Source organism: Diceros bicornis, chromosome 5, assembly GCF_020826845.1.
Source record: "Diceros bicornis minor isolate mBicDic1 chromosome 5, mDicBic1.mat.cur, whole genome shotgun sequence".
In the NCBI taxonomy this organism is placed as follows: domain Eukaryota; kingdom Metazoa; phylum Chordata; class Mammalia; order Perissodactyla; family Rhinocerotidae; genus Diceros; species Diceros bicornis.
In genome coordinates, this window is record NC_080744.1 from 54,123,604 (window position 1) to 54,139,537 (window position 15,934).

A 15,934-nucleotide genomic window follows, 5' to 3' on the forward strand; every position below is an offset into this window, starting at 1 on the left:
GGGAAATCATTTCACAAATTATACGTATGTCAAATTATCATATTGTGTACTTTAAATATATACAATTGTATTTGTTAATGATACTTCATTGAGGCTGAAAAAAATGATGACTGAAGAGTTAAACTTAAATTGATTATTCTGAAGCAACACTTTAAAATTTTATAATATTTGTGAATATTATTTCTTGCATAATAATTATAGAAATAGAAAACTTTGAAGTGAAACTAGAAAAAATATTCTGATTTTGAGGAAAGATAGTTAACAATGATAAAATATAGTGACTTCTTTTTTTATGACCAAGAAGTGCTAAGCTTTGTGACTTCTTGGAATAAAGCATTGATTTGAAAACATAACTCTTAGAAAATTTGTTTAAAAATTTCTCTCACGGGGGCTGGCCTGGTGGCGTAGTGGTTAAGTGCGTGTGATCCACTTCTGCGGCCCAGGGTTCGCAGGTTCGGATCCCAGGTGCACACCGACGCACCACTTGTCAAGCCATGTTGTGGCGGCGTCCCCTATAAAGTAGAGGAAGATGGGCATGGGTGTTAGCCCAGGGCCAATTTTCCTCAGCAAAAAGAGGAGGATTGGCCACAGATGTTAGCTCGGGCCTAATCTTCCTCACCAAAAAAAAAAATTCTCTCACAACTTATATTGAGCTTAGTGAAAGTTTCCTTTAAATTTATGCTAGCAGGGCCGGCCCCGTGGCTTAGCAGTTAAGTGCTCGCGCTCCGCTACTGGCGGCCCGGGTTTGGATTCCGGGTGCGCACCGACGCACCGCTTTGCTGGCCATGCTGAGGCCACGTCCCACATACAGCAACTAGACGGATGTGCAACTATGACATACAACTATCTGCTGGGACTTTGGGGAGAAAAAGGAGGATTGGCAATAGATGTTAGCTCAGAGCCGGTCTTCCTCAGCAAAAAGAGAAGGATTGGCATGGATGTTAGCTCAGGGCTGATCTTCCTCTGGGAAAAAAAATAAATAAAATAACATGATGTGCTGGAGCAAAATCACTATTTAAAAAAAAAAAAAATTTATGCTAGCAAGATTTCCTTTGAAAATATGGCTGAATTGAGTTCATGGTTACCTAACTTTCACCCCTGCTAAATGAATCAAAAGAATTACAAGTTGAAAGAAATCCTCCTGTAATGAAACTAGAGAATGGCCATAGCTCCGAAATAGACTACCAAGAAAATCTTCCAAATAAAATGAAATTCAGACTGAAATCCATGGAGGAGACAAACATATTTTTAGACCTCAAACAGATGCACATCTTGTGTGTGTGTGTGTGTGTGTGTGTGTGTGTGTATTCCAGTCATTTTTTTAAATTATTTTATTGAGGTCATATTGGTTTATAACATTGTGTAAATTTCAGGTGTACATTATTATTTGTCTGTATCTGTATAGACTGCATCATGTTTACCACCAATAGTCTAGTTTTTATCTGTCATCATGCATATGTGCTCCTTTACCCCTTTTGCCCTCCCTCCTACCCCCTTCCCCTCTGGTAACCACTAATCTGTTCTCCTTATCCATGTGTTTATCTTCTACATATAAGTGAAATCATATGGCAGATACACCTCTTAAAGTAAGAGAGATGTGTATTCCTCAGAGGGACCTTTCAACAGTCACTTTGAAACATAAAGATTCAGAAGGAAGAAATGGGGGAAATCGTCTTTATTAGGGGCTGATTTCCAGGTTCCTGGCAGATATGCCCTATGCTCCCTTCATCTTCTTAATGTAGCACAGGGAAAATGGCATGGGGCAGAGAGAGAGAAGAGCAGCAATAAAAGAATATCTTTGCAGTTTTGCCCAGAACGACTCGCAAGTTCCTTTCCTCTCTATAGTGCTCTGTAACCAGTAAATCATAAAGGAAAACAAGATATATGTATTTATAAATATATAATTTATACATTTGACTACGCAAAAGCAAAAAACTTGAGTATGGCAAGATAAAATTAACAAAAGACAATTTGGAAAAATGTTTATACCTTATTATGATGAAGCTTCCGTATATACAAAGAATACTTATAAATCAAGAAGAAAAAGGTGAACAATAGGCTAAGAATATGAATAGATAATTCTGGGAATAAATTTAAGTGATTCAGAAATACAAGATTTTTCTCAGATTGGCGTTTAAAAAATTTAGTGTAGGGGTAATCAGGCACTCGTGTACGGTTGATGGAAATATTAATTATTTGGGGAAGGGTATTTTGTCAACTGTTATCTGAGTTTAAATTATTCTCTCAGACTCAGAACTTACAGGAATTTATGTTATAAAAACTGTGTAAGTAATGTGTGTGTGTGTGTGTATGTATACTCACACTCATGAAATAGAGTGAGCATAAGAGGAATCATACACATAGATGTTTATTGCAGCAGTTAAGTTGCTTCCAATTTTGATCAGTGGTAATTTCTTTAATGAATTTTGGTACATTCCTATAATAGAATGCTGTGAAGCTGTGAATGAAGTAAAGCTGTATGTATTGATGTGAGATTATGTCTAAGATTATTCAAAGAAGAAAGCAGGTTGCGGGGCCGGCCCCGTGGCTTAGCGGTTAGGTGTGCGTGCTCCGCTGCTGGCGGCCCGGGTTCGGATCCCGGGCGCACACTGACACACCGCTTCTCTGGCCACGCTGAGGCCACATCCCACATACAACAACTAGAAAGATATGCAGCAGTGACATACAACTATCTACTGGGGCTTTGGGGGGAAAAAATAAATTAAAAAAAAAGAAGAAAGCAGGTTGCAGAGCAGAATTGAGCAGACTCAAGCATTGATAAAGTATTCATAAAAATTAAATATGTGCTAACATGTTTGTAAACTACTATAGGAATGTATAATAGCAATATATGCTCAACTGCATGGTGCCTGTGTTTTTCCTACAGATGCTTCTTTGACAAGACCACTTCATCATCAAGCCTCTGCCTGCCCCCACTCTCATGGAAATCCTCCTCCTCAGACTCAGCCTCCACCTCAAGTGGATTATGTTATTCCTCATCCTGTGCATGCTTTCCATTCTCAAATATCTTCTCATGCAACGTCTCACCCTGTGGCACCCCCACCCCCAACTCATTTAGCCAGTACAGCTGCACCAATCCCTCAGCATCTTCCTCCCACACACCAGCCAATTTCACACCATATTCCAGCCACAGCACCTCCAGCACAGAGACTGCATCCTCATGAAGTGATGCAGAGGATGGAAGTTCAAAGGAGGAGGATGATGCAGCATCCGACGTATGTTTTATGTTTTTTAAGATAATCACACTTTATTCCTTTTCCTTCTATTTCTATTGGTCTTTAAAACTATAAAATCTTTAGAAGTGATATAACTATACCAAATCCTCAGTTCACTAGGAAATTAATTCCTTACTAACTAGAATCTTCCTCTGTCTTATCCTGAGTTGTAGGTGTTGACAAAACAAGTTTATATCAGTTTATTTAATGAAATTAAACCATTTTCAGGATATGACCCAGGGTCATTTATTTTTACAAACCAATTTTTGTTTGTTTCTTCAGTATTCCATAGTAAAGATTAGTGTTAAAATTGATGATCTTGAGGAACAAGATATAAAGTTATCAAAGATTTGATTTATTATATTTACCAACCAGAGGGAAGAAGAGTATTAGTAGAATTTTCAACAACTGACATTGAAAAAAGTCTTAACTTTATTTGTAAGTTTAAATAGTAAAATATTGTCTTCTCAAACCTTATGAAAAGACTACAATTGAGCTTTTTCTTTTGAAAATTCAGGATCTGATTTTCTAATTCAGGACAGCAAACTCTGTTGGTCTAATTCTGCCTGCCTGTTTTTGTAAATAAAGTTTTATAGGAAAACAGCTATACTTGTTCATTATTGTATTGTCTGTGGTTTCTTTCACACTTCAAAGACTAAGTTGAGTAGTTGCAACAGAGACTATATGGCCTAATATTAGGACCAACAATGTTTACTATTTGGCCCTTACAGAATGTGTTTGCAAAACTCTTGATCTAATTAATGATCTAGCATTTGTGTAACTTTTTCCTTTACTTATATAATTTAAGCTTATATCCAGAATCTTTGGCTATTGCTGCCATTCTATTATAGCAACCTTTATATAGAAAGTTGCCCATTTAACAAATTCATACCTTCTAGTATCCAGAAAATTACTTGTTCTAAGTCATCAAGATTAAACATGCAAAATCTATAAATGTGTTAGAAATTAATAGAAAATAAGAATTAGACTCTAAAAATGAATCCCTAGAACTGTTTTTAAGTGCCATTTGTTTAGAACTCTGACCGTTTACATTTGTAAATTTGACTTACCTTAGACTAGACAGAGAAAATATAATAAGCTGGGATGCAGAATAATGAATGGAGCTAATATCAGTTTCCCAGGTGTGTTAACATGTACTTGCATGTGTTTGGGAAAAAATGCACAAGGTTAAAATTTTTTTCTCTTAAAAATTTTGTTCATTAAAATGGGTGAATGTTTTACAGTACAAAAGGGAAGCAAAATAAAATAGTTTCCGTTTTCCTGCCTTATATGTTTATATAAAATAACTTACTTGTGCCTGCAGCATTTGCTGGGGTATTTAATTTTTAAAATTTTACTTATTCTATTTAAAATATCTGCTATAGAGAAGGTATACAAGATAATGTTAAAATTACCTTTTTTCTTGGATGATATTTGAATTGGAGACATTGTAATAATGAGCAGTGGGAATTTGTGAGGTTATGGTTTCTTGATTTATTATTGTTAAATAATTTTATATTACATTTTTGTAACTTGTTATAGAATTAATTTCATGACTAATTATAGATGTTTATAATATTAATACTAGGTTGTTTTTTCTACATTAAGAAATAACCAATTATTCAATTATTTCCAGTGGTCTTTTTGTGTTCTGTGTTTCCAGGCGGGCACATGAACGCCCCCCACCCCATCCACATAGGATGCACCCAAACTATGGTCATGGGCATCATATTCATGTGCCTCAGACTATGTCCTCACATCCTCGACAGGCTCCAGAGAGATCTGCCTGGTCAGTATCTTGTTTATTTCAAAGCTGTGCTCCGCAGTTTGTGGTAAAACTGCCAGAAGAGATGCTTTGTAGTGAAAACTGAATTCCAGCCTAGCTGTGAGGCACCGTCTCTGGGCGAGTATAGAGACCTAGAAAGGAAAGAGTAGGAGCTTGAATTCTGGGGCAGCGAACCGTGTCAAACAGGAATAGAGCTTTTTTGTTGTTTTCGGGGGTGTCTACTATCAAAGTTAACTCCCTAAACGGATCCTACTTTTCATAACTTCTTTATACACCCCCCACCTTTGTCCTTAAATTTGCTTTACCTCTCCTAATCCCTGCTTTTGTTAAGGGAAATCCAGCCTGCATCATGCTAGGCTTGTAGTCTTTCCTAGAGAGATGGAAGCAGATTTGCATTAATTTTCTTTCTGAATCTGTTGTCCGTAGGCAGTCATTGAGATCTTGATACACAATGACTTTTGAGGCAAAATGTAAAATACGAATAAATAAATGAAAATTTGGCATTTACCAATTTTACTCTTTCTAAAATTTTGTTTACCCTTGCTTTATAATGTATAGAAGTATTTGTTTTTCTAATTATACTCTTCTGTTTCTGTTGGTAATAAGGACGGCTAAAAGTTAAACCATTATCATCCTTTGCCAGGGAACTGGGAATTGAAGCTGGAGTGACTGCAGCTACTTATACACCTGGAGCATTACATCCTCACTTGGCCCATTACCATGCACCACCTCGACTTCATCACTTACAATTAGGAGCTCTTCCTTTAATGGTAAAATAGAAAATTTTCAAAATTCTGATTTATTTTCCTTCTAAAAGTATTCTTCCTTTTCTAAATTAAATATTTTAATGGAATTATTTTTTTAATGTATTAGTTGTTATAGGTGTTTTAATAGAATTTGAGAATTATTATTAGATGGAAATTGTGCTATAAAAAGGTATTAGGTATATTAAAATCTGTATGTGGATTTGCATTGTAAAATGTACTCTTCTTAATGTAAAAAATGGGAAAGTTTTTTCTGCTATACCAAGATGACAATCTTGATGCACTGTCACTAGGACATGTGCTTTCATAAGTGGTAATGGGTCTGTTCTGATGCATTCATACTTTATTTTCTGATCTACAGAAGGACTATACTAATTCTCTGTATCTGATTTGAACAGATTCAGATTTTGTTGATACTAATTTGAGTTCTAAAGAACAAGTTCAGCAAAATTTATTGTTTGCTACTCATAATACATACTAGTTATAAAAATAGTACAGAGAAGGGAGTAATTATGTCTTGTGGAGGTAGAGGCACTACAGAGAAGGTTTCTAAGACATTATTCTACATGTGACTTCCAAGCAGGCTTTGGAATTGAGAATGGTGCTCTTACAGTGGCTACAGCTTGTAATGAGCTATCAAATAACATAAGCACAAGAGACTTCAAGTAAGTTGGTATTTCTAGGTCTTAGGGGTGAGGGTCACTCAGCAATAAGAAATAAAGCTGCCCTGCCAAGAAAGTGGGACACAGGAACCATTGAAAGGGGGACGTTTTGATCATAATGGTTTTAGAGTGATTTAATCAAATTGTAGTTAGAAAGACCGTTTCCTCAGTTGAGGGTGGAAAACAGATTTCAGGGTGGGAAAAAGGAAACTAGTTAGAGCGTTATAATAGAAGAGGTAAAAAAGTTGATGAATGTCTGAACAAAGGCAATGGCATTTGGCATAAAAATGATGGGACACATTTGAGTAATATTTAGGATGACTCCCAGATATCTAGCTTGGGTTATTAGGTGTGTAGTGGTGCCATCCACTAAGTTGGAGAATATTGGATGAGAGTTTAGGGAAGGGGTTAGGTGAGTTAGGTTTTGGACATATTAATTCTGAGATAACTGTGTGTATAAAGGTGGAAATGTCCAGTAGGAAGTTAAGTGTATGGTCTGGACCTCCAAACCATAAACTGATATCTGAGTTAAAGATATGCCGTGATCTGTCAATACATAATACATATGTGTCGCATACCTGTCATAATATATGAATGCATGGAAGAGGATTAGATTTCCAGGAAAAATATGTAGACTGACAAGAGATTGAAAAAACCTTGGAGAATGATATTACTGTATTTAAATGATAATACTGTACTTCAAATAAAGGATTCTGAGAACTGGTAGAGAAGTTGAGGAGAAACAAAGTTAGAATGATGTCAAAATAATATGATTATTAGTCTCTTACCACAAAAAAATAAAGTTTGAAAAATGTTGAATGTGTTTGGCATTGGGGTGGTTATTGGTGGCTTTTGTCAGAGTGATTTCAGTAGTGGTGAGGGATGGAGATGGGGTGCTTAGATTACAGTAAGGAAGGCAAAAACGTAGACAGTCAATATAAACTACTTACTTTATAAGCTCAGCTGTGAAGGGAAAGTGGGAAATAGGGTTGGCAGTGATTCCAGGATTAAGGAGATAACTTGGGTTTGGAGAAACTTGAAGGTATTTTTAGGTTTAAGACAGAACAACATTAGAGAGGACTTGTTTGAAGATATAGAAGACAGGGATGGGTAGTAGTTAATTAAGGGATGACCCAGGGTAGAGAAACAGGAGGACATGGGAGCAGGTGATAAAGATTAACTTTGCATAGGAGAAAGAGGAAGCTTATCCATAAAAGCTAGAGGAAGGAGACTAGAGAGGCTTACAGGGTAAATGCAGGTTTAAATAATTTGGGGGGCAGGAGTTCCTTTCTGATTTTTCATTTTCCTTGGAAATGTATAGGAGGTTGGGTTATCTGCTGAGAGCTGGATAGTATTGATCTTGATTATAAGGAAAGTTGCAGGTATTTAAATAATAGGCTCTTTGAATGTTAAACGTTATTGCTTATTTTAAGTTCTTTTCTACATAAGAATTGTCTTTTAAAGCTATAAAACCTCCTAGAAGTATGTTGTGATTCAGTGAAAGCTGATTAAAAAATAATTTTGGAGATTTATTTATAAAGATGAAAGAATAGTGCTCTATCCTGGAATCTCTTTCTTAATACAATCAACTCTTATTATTTATGGTAGTTATGTTCTATAAAGTTGCTGCATATAAAGCGAATACTGAGTCATTCTTCCTAAGATAAACACAGGGTTAGGTTACTGCAAGCCTCTGGTCACAACAACCAGTTAATACATAACCTCGTTTTAATGTGTATTTCTGTTTAAAGACACCTTATTTGATATATGTTATTGATTCACTAACATTGAACTCACAGCCAACAACACTATAACTCATGCCTGAATGAGGCTTATCTACACGTATTTTCCCCATAAGGCACATCACAGCTTTCTTGCACTTAGGAACACTAGCCAGCACTTAAGCATTATGCTTGGGGGCCATCTTAAAGAACAAAATCACCAATAAAAAGCACAAAAATGTGAAAAACATGGCACCAAACAGATTGCAAAAAAAAGTTTGTGTATGCTATAAGAACCGAAACAAGAAGGCAGAACCTCAGCTGGGAACACAAATGTCAAGCACCTCAAATTTTTTGCTGCTCTGTGCATGTCCATGAATGACTGTGAGAGCACAAGTATTGATTTTGGAGTTAGAAATAAATGTTATCAAGTAGGCAAATTCACAAATGAGGGATCTGTGAATAATGAGGATTGATTATACCTAACAAAAAATTAGAAAACACTGTTAAAACTTTCACTAATAGAACCAAACAAAAAAGGGAGTAGGGTACCTTTGGCTATTAGGGAGTTAGAGGAAAGGAAATAAAACTTTTATCTTGAAGTTAAGGTTTGTTGGAAAATTTTGTGCATTTCTATTTCTTAATAAAGCTCTCTGAAATTGACAAGATCTTATGAAAAGTTTACTCCTTATACATTTAGGCTACTAAAAGCATCATTCTTAAGTTTGGGTATTTTCTACGTAGGATTTTTTATACAAAATAAATCAAGTAGAAGAAACATGTTATCTCATAGAACAGCTATTCTTTTTCTTCTGATTATATTTTATGAGTTGTTATATAAGATATATTTGAAGAGGAACCTAACCCTGTTACAGAATGCTTAGTTGGAGTTATGTGTACTTACTAAAGTTGAATTTTGTGAATAGCTGAATGGAGAGAGTTGAGTGTCTGAATTATTCAATGTTAACAGTAAAACTCAAGCCCTTCTTAATTGATTTAGCCCATCTCTTCTATTAAAATAGGTTCCTGACATGGCAGGCTATCCTCACATCCGTTACATTTCATCAGGATTAGATGGAACATCATTCAGAGGTCCTTTCAGGGGCAATTTTGAGGTATGTAATAAAATTGATGAAGATATTTGCCACAGTATCTTTAAATGCAGAGAAAATTTATGTATTATTATTATTCACAATTGTATAGGATTGCTGCAGTGGCTGGAGATCAGAAGGCAGTAAAATGTCTGAATTTCTGTTATTGCTTCTGAGGGTTATTACAGAAAGGTTTATAAGCAGTATTAATCTCAGTGTCAAAAGTTACCCAAGTATTTAAAGAAGAGTAAATGAAAATATCTAATATAAAAGAATGTAGAAATTTATTAAATCAATATAAATATCAGATAAAGAACCATACCATTAAATGTGAGGGGAAAAACCTTAATGCTTTTGACTAAGCTTAATTTTTAGAGAAACATTGCTGGAGAAAAAGAAACCTAAGTAATTCAGTTTGTAGCTAAATATCTTCTTGTTTGAATTTTCAGGAGGAACAAATCCTTTGAATATGACAAAGTTTTGTTTTATTTCTTCCTACCAATTTGGAAGTTGGAGTCAGTGGGACTTAGAACAGTCATTTGATTTGTTTCCCTGTTTAACTATAATGATTTCATCTTCTACATTCCTACATAGTTACTGACTTACATAGTACCATGTGGTAATAATATGTTGCCCTGATCTGTAACAATAACTTTGCCATACCACTTCAATTGGCTGAGAAGAGAATTATAAACAACCATTTGCCTTACCATATATGGCTTTTTGAACGCTGTATTTATATTGCAGGTTTATAAATATGGAACTTTATTACTTTTACAATATTGACAGTGCTATTCAAGAAATAATCATCCTGGCTTTAATACTAGTTGTTCTTCACCTTCAGGAACTGATTCATTTGGAAGAAAGATTAGGAAATGTCAATCGTGGAGCATCCCAGGGGACAATTGAAAGATGTACATATCCACATAAATACAAAAAGGTAAGAATTTATTCTGTGAAATGTCTACATTGTTATTGAAATGCATAAAATTTAATATTATGGACTTTCTTTGAGTTTGTGGAGTCTAGCAACTACATTACTGTTAAAACAGTACATGCGTATGGTTAAAAAAAATTGTAAGTATAAAAATAGATTCTCTGATGTTTCTTACCCTGCTGACCCCAGTCTTCCTTCCCAGGAGAAAACTCATGGTTAAGCCTTTCTTAGGTAATCTTCCAGATATTTTTATGCAGCTATACTAATGTGCCTATCTATATATTTTTTCTTCCACTTTTAAAAATAACACAAAGAGAATGATATGCACACAGTTTTTCACATTTTCTTTTCATTCTGTATCAGCACCCACAGATCACCCATATTCTTTTTAATAGCTTATACAGAATTCCACCATATGGCAGTACCATGATTTAACTAGCCACTTTTTTTTTTTTTTTTTGCTGGGAAAGATTTACCCTGAGCTAATATCTGTTGCCAGTCTTCCTCTCTCTCTTTTTTTCCCCGCCCCAAAGCCCCAGGACATAGTTGTATATTCTAGTCATAAGTCCTTCTAGTTCTTCTATGTGAGCCGCCGCCACAGCATGGCTACTGACAGATGAGTGGTGTGTTTCTGTGACCGAAAAACGAACCCAGGCTGCCAAAGTGGAGTGTGCTGAACTTGAACCACTAGGTTGTCAGGGCTGGCTCTAGCCACTTATTTTGATGGACATTTAGTTGATCTACATTTCTTATATTCTACTCTTAATTTCTTAGGTAGTATTGTGTCTAGAAGTTCTGGAGTAGACATGTTAAATAAGTTTCTTTCAACAAATAACAGTGTGCTGTGCTATGCAGAGAATAACGAAGTGTGAAAATTACTGTTCTTTGTACTTCTGTTTTCTAAGAGTATTAATGATGTATTACCACTAAATTTAAGTCCTTTCAGCTGTCTAAGCTAAATATTATAACTAGCATTAATTTATTTGAATGTTATTTGAAACATTCTTTGGTAAAATAAAATTTATTTAGCTATGCTCCTAATAGGGCAAAAATAGAGTTTATATTGTACATCATCCTAATAGTTTCAAACTAATGAATTTCTGTTACATTTTGCTTTTGATACTGATTATTTAAAGGTCTTAGAAGAACACTTAGTTGATGATAGTCACTTAATTCATCCCTTAGTTCATGACAGTTGTACCTGGGAAGTAAGTTGTGGGTGAATATGTGGTTTTGTTTTGTTTTTCAAATAAACACAGACTTTACTCAGTTGTTCAATAATGTCATCTCTACTAATAAGGTAACAACTGATTGGTTCTCACAGAGGAAACTGCACTGCAAACAAGATGGGGAAGAAGGGACTGAGGAAGACACAGAGGAAAAATGTACTATCTGTTTGTCTATTTTAGAGGAAGGTGAAGATGTGAGGTAACTAGACATTATCTAAAATCCATTGTCAAAACTATATGGGAGATTTTATTTGAAAATAGACAAGAAACCAAAGAAAGATTACTCCTGGCATTACCTGTTACCATTCTCTGACTTGTAGAATTACCTTCTTATAGTGAGTACAAGAATAAAAAGATTCAAGTCTTTGTATTACTAACAAAGGGGTGGGGATGGGAAGTATGCTACCTATTTTAGGGCCACACCAAGACTTGGCTAGGGAAATTTTGTAGTCAAAATTGTCTTCTATAAATCAGAAAGGAGAATTTGAGAGGCTCTAGTGGCCAAGACAGTTCTATTAATGTATTCTTCAAAGCTCAGGAGGGATCCAGATGAGCTCCATGCAGTTTGTTTTACAGCATCTTTTATAAATTAATTTTGTCCTAAAATTTCCTCTCAACTTATAGTACTATTCTCTTCTTGCAACTTTTTGATTTAGAAAATGTTATTATGCTAACCCAATATTAATTTTAGGCATTTTCTTTTTATAATCTCTTAAGTAATTGTTTTGTTCCTATTCTGTTTTTTCTAATATAACATAATCCCATGTGAAACAGGTTCTATAACATATATAACAGAACTATATGGTAATTTTGTTGTCCTAATTTATAAGGATAACATTATCATATTTCTTCAATTGGCTGAGAGAGAAAAAAAATTAAAAACAGTTGTCTGCCATACCACATATATGGTTATTTGAACACCGTATTTCCAATAAAGATTTATAAATATGGTAGATAATTGTTTTTACAGTATTGACAATATTCTTCAAGGAGTAATTGGAACGTCTCTTTTTAGCTACTATTTTTACAAAATATTAGGAAGTATGAAAATGTATGACAACTCTTAATAGTGGATGAAAGTAGAAATGGACACTCAAGTCAGTAACTTTTATCCCACTGTTACACTTAGATTTCGTATTACCCTTTATTGCTTAGAAGCTTTCTTTATTTCTCAGTTTCTGATTGATAACTTAGTGTAGTATACTAAAGTAAACATCTGTTAAGTTACTTTTAAAAGAGTAGCATAGTATTAAGTGGGTATAACAATTTTCCCATGAAAACAATATTACTAACCATTAATCAATCATGTACTTAAGTTTAATGTATAAAGATTCTCTAGATAGAAAATAATATTGCATATTAAGACATTCCTTAGTATGACATGGCTGCTCTATATTTACAATGAGTTCTAATGTTTTTGAGAGAGAATTAAAGGACTTTTTTTTTTTTTTTTTGTGAGGAAGATCAGCCCTGAGCTAACATCCATGCTAATCCTCCTCCTCTTGCTGAGGCAGACCAGCGCTGAGCTAACATCTATTGCCAATCCTCCTCCTTTTTTTTTTTCCCTTTTTCTCCCCAAAGCCCCAGTAGATAGTTGTATGTCATAGTTGCACATCCTTCTAGTTGCTGTATGTGGTACGCCGCCTCAGAATGGCTGGACAAGAGGTGCGTCGATGCGTGCCCGGGATCCGAACCCGGGCCACCAGTAGCGGAGCGCGTGCACTTAACTGCTAAGCCATGGGGCCGGCCCCCTGAGATATTTTTTAAAGTGCTTCACAAATGCAATGATCTGATATTAAAAAATGTATTTGCAATAATATATAACAGGGAATATACTGCCAACTTCAGGGCATTGGCAGCTCATATATAGAAACAAAACTGCAATAATTGCCAGTGTAATTTGTTCTTAAAATTCTTGAGATTTTATATAATTTGGTTCCATAGCTGTGACAGTTAATTATCTTGGTCATTTGTACGTCATAGTGCCCAGAGAATTCATTTAATATAGGTGTAACTCTCATTAGAGGGGTTGTTATGTTTTTTTTACAGAAGAGAAAGATGTTTAGTAACTTAAAAATACTACTGAATTATTTGTTTAATTATTAGTTATTAAAAAGTTAAAAATTATTTGTTTAAAAATAAATGCCACATGCAGTTGTCATAAAATTAATTTTTGCTTTTTGTTTTGTTTGCCTATAATAGACGCCTTCCCTGTATGCACCTTTTCCACCAAGTGTGTGTTGACCAGTGGTTGATTACCAATAAGAAGTGCCCCATATGCAGAGTGGACATTGAGGCCCAGCTGCCAAGTGAAAGTTGACACCATGTTTCAGAACTCTTGCCCTCCCTCTCATTCCCATCCTCCTGGTACTGCAGTCAACCAAAGATGGCATGACTTATCTGCGCAGATTTGGAAGCCTTGAACTTAGAGTGCTGGCCCTGCTATATGGTACAACTAATGCTAGACCTACAGTTTATGTATACAGTTGATTTTGGTGTATTTATAAAAGCTTTTTTTTTCTAGATTTGACATTTTTCCTGTATCATTTTACTGTATTTTTGCATGGTTCTTTGTATTGCATTTCTTTGCACATATTATGGGCTTGTGACCCTAAACTTGCAGGCAAGATTAGCTGCTTTAGTAAGTAGGATTTTGTGGTCTTTTTGTTTTTTACATAGTACCAAGTCTTGAGAATTATGAATTTTTTTATCCATTACTAACCTTTAATTTAATCAATCATGTACTTTAGTTTAATGTATAAAGATCCTCTAGGAAAATAATATTGTGTATTAAGACATTCCTTAATTAGGACAAAATGGCTGCTGTATATTTACAATATGGAGTTCTGAGTTAAATACCATCCTTAATACTGGGAACAGAATACAAATCATATTCAATCAGATGCAGGTGGTATTCACATCACCAGAGTGATCAATAGAAATTTTCTTGGTGTATCCTTTTCCTTTCAGCACAATGCAGATAGAGTTGAATATTGATATCATACATTTAGACTGCTGTTCTGATTGTATTTATCTTTTTCCTACATCGTTTAGAACTTTATTTCCCTGATTCAGTTTTTGCTGCTGTGAAACAGCTCTGATGAACACTAAATATTAATTTCAATTAGCTGGATTGTACATACTTGCAGATTTAATAAAATTTTAGGGAAATTGAAGAAGACATGTAGAATTTTGTTCAGTCTTCTGCTAAGCACGTATAGAAGATATCTGCTTACATTGATTTTGTAAACACATTCATTCAGGATTTAGAATTGCAGTCATTGGCAGGTATCTATGCATTCATAGAACTTCTGAAGGTCCCAGGATCTCTTTTAAGGGATTTTTATTAGTTTAAAGATAAATAAAGTCAGCTGAATCTACATGTCTCTTGTTTTATTTCTCTTTAAACTTGAAAACAGTAAATCTGCAGATACTGTGAGGCACAAATTATACTGTCAACCTACTGTTGCTCTGGCTGTAGACTCCCACTTCATACATTACCAAGAGTCGATCACTGATTTAAAATTTTTAATTTCTATAGTTAAGATTTACTGCATAATATAGAATATAAAGTTAAGTTAACGTACTAACATTTCTCCTTTGGAGAAAGTTTTAATCCACTTCAGGATGCATATTATCAAGATACTTTCATATACAGGATAGCCTAATTTTATTTGTCTAAATATGCTTAATATGCCCCAGATTGCAAATGCATCAGTCAGTAACATCACTGTCTGTATGTGGAAGACATGTTCCCATGGATCATATGTGAAGATGTCAATAAGCTTGCATTAAGCCACCTGCTTTGTAAGTGGATTGATTAATAAATAACTTATATTTCTGTTGTCTTTGTGTTTCATAATTAGTTTTTATAAAACAGTTTATATAAAACATCTTGGAATTCAAAAATAGTGATCTCACTCAAGTTGATATTTGCATAATTTGGTGTTTGTATTCATTCAGGTATGGCTACTTGCCCTTGTTTTTTATTAGTAAATGTTACACTGCAGTAATTGCCAATATCAACATGCTTCAACATACTATGAGTAGAGATGGAGAATGGACTATGGTTAAGAAATTTGGATATAAAATAACTTTTTTAAAAAGAATACTTGATGATTAAGGTGCAGTTGTAGAAAGGCAGGGGGTAGAGAGAGCGAGAGTGAGTGACCCATGTCCACTGTCTTACTGGGGAAAAGAGTGAGTAGCCTGTCTTCGAGTAGCCTGTGATGAATGTAGGACTTTGCCACTGGAAAACCCAGGGTCCGTGCCAAGGGGTTGAAGAAGTAGAAGACTGGGAGAACTCTATACAATGAATCTTCTTGATATTCCCCAAAACACAAGAAGTACAGATTTCTCTATTTTTTAATATTACATCAGATTTAGATGCATGACTACCTGTTGACCTGTTTAATAATTGCTACTGGGTTTTTTTATGTAGATAAAGCATCATTACTTTAAAATTTATTTAATGCAAGTATTTGTGGCATAAACCTGAATTGTTAATG

General features: G+C 34.8%; 1 protein-coding gene across 9 annotated transcripts in view; it reads left to right on the forward strand.

The window, feature by feature from the left end:
* Positions 1–15,274, forward strand: part of RNF111 (ring finger protein 111) — an 85,015-nt gene extending 69,741 nt beyond the window's left edge. For 5 of the 9 annotated variants that reach the window (XM_058541701.1, XM_058541705.1, XM_058541703.1 and 2 more), the window contains 7 exons: positions 2,888–3,236; positions 4,873–5,025; positions 5,666–5,792; positions 9,192–9,284; positions 10,105–10,200; positions 11,498–11,625; positions 13,629–15,274. In XM_058541701.1, coding sequence (XP_058397684.1) covers positions 2,888–3,236; positions 4,873–5,025; positions 5,666–5,792; positions 9,192–9,284; positions 10,105–10,200; positions 11,498–11,625; positions 13,629–13,746 — 1,064 coding nt within the window. In that variant the 3' untranslated portion in view covers positions 13,747–15,274. The remainder of the gene's footprint in view (positions 1–2,887; positions 3,237–4,872; positions 5,026–5,665; positions 5,793–9,191; positions 9,285–10,104; positions 10,201–11,497; positions 11,626–13,628) is intronic. The other 4 variants (XM_058541710.1, XM_058541709.1, XM_058541707.1 and 1 more) reach the window with 3 other exon arrangements.
* The last annotated feature ends 660 nt before the right edge of the window (positions 15,275–15,934 follow it).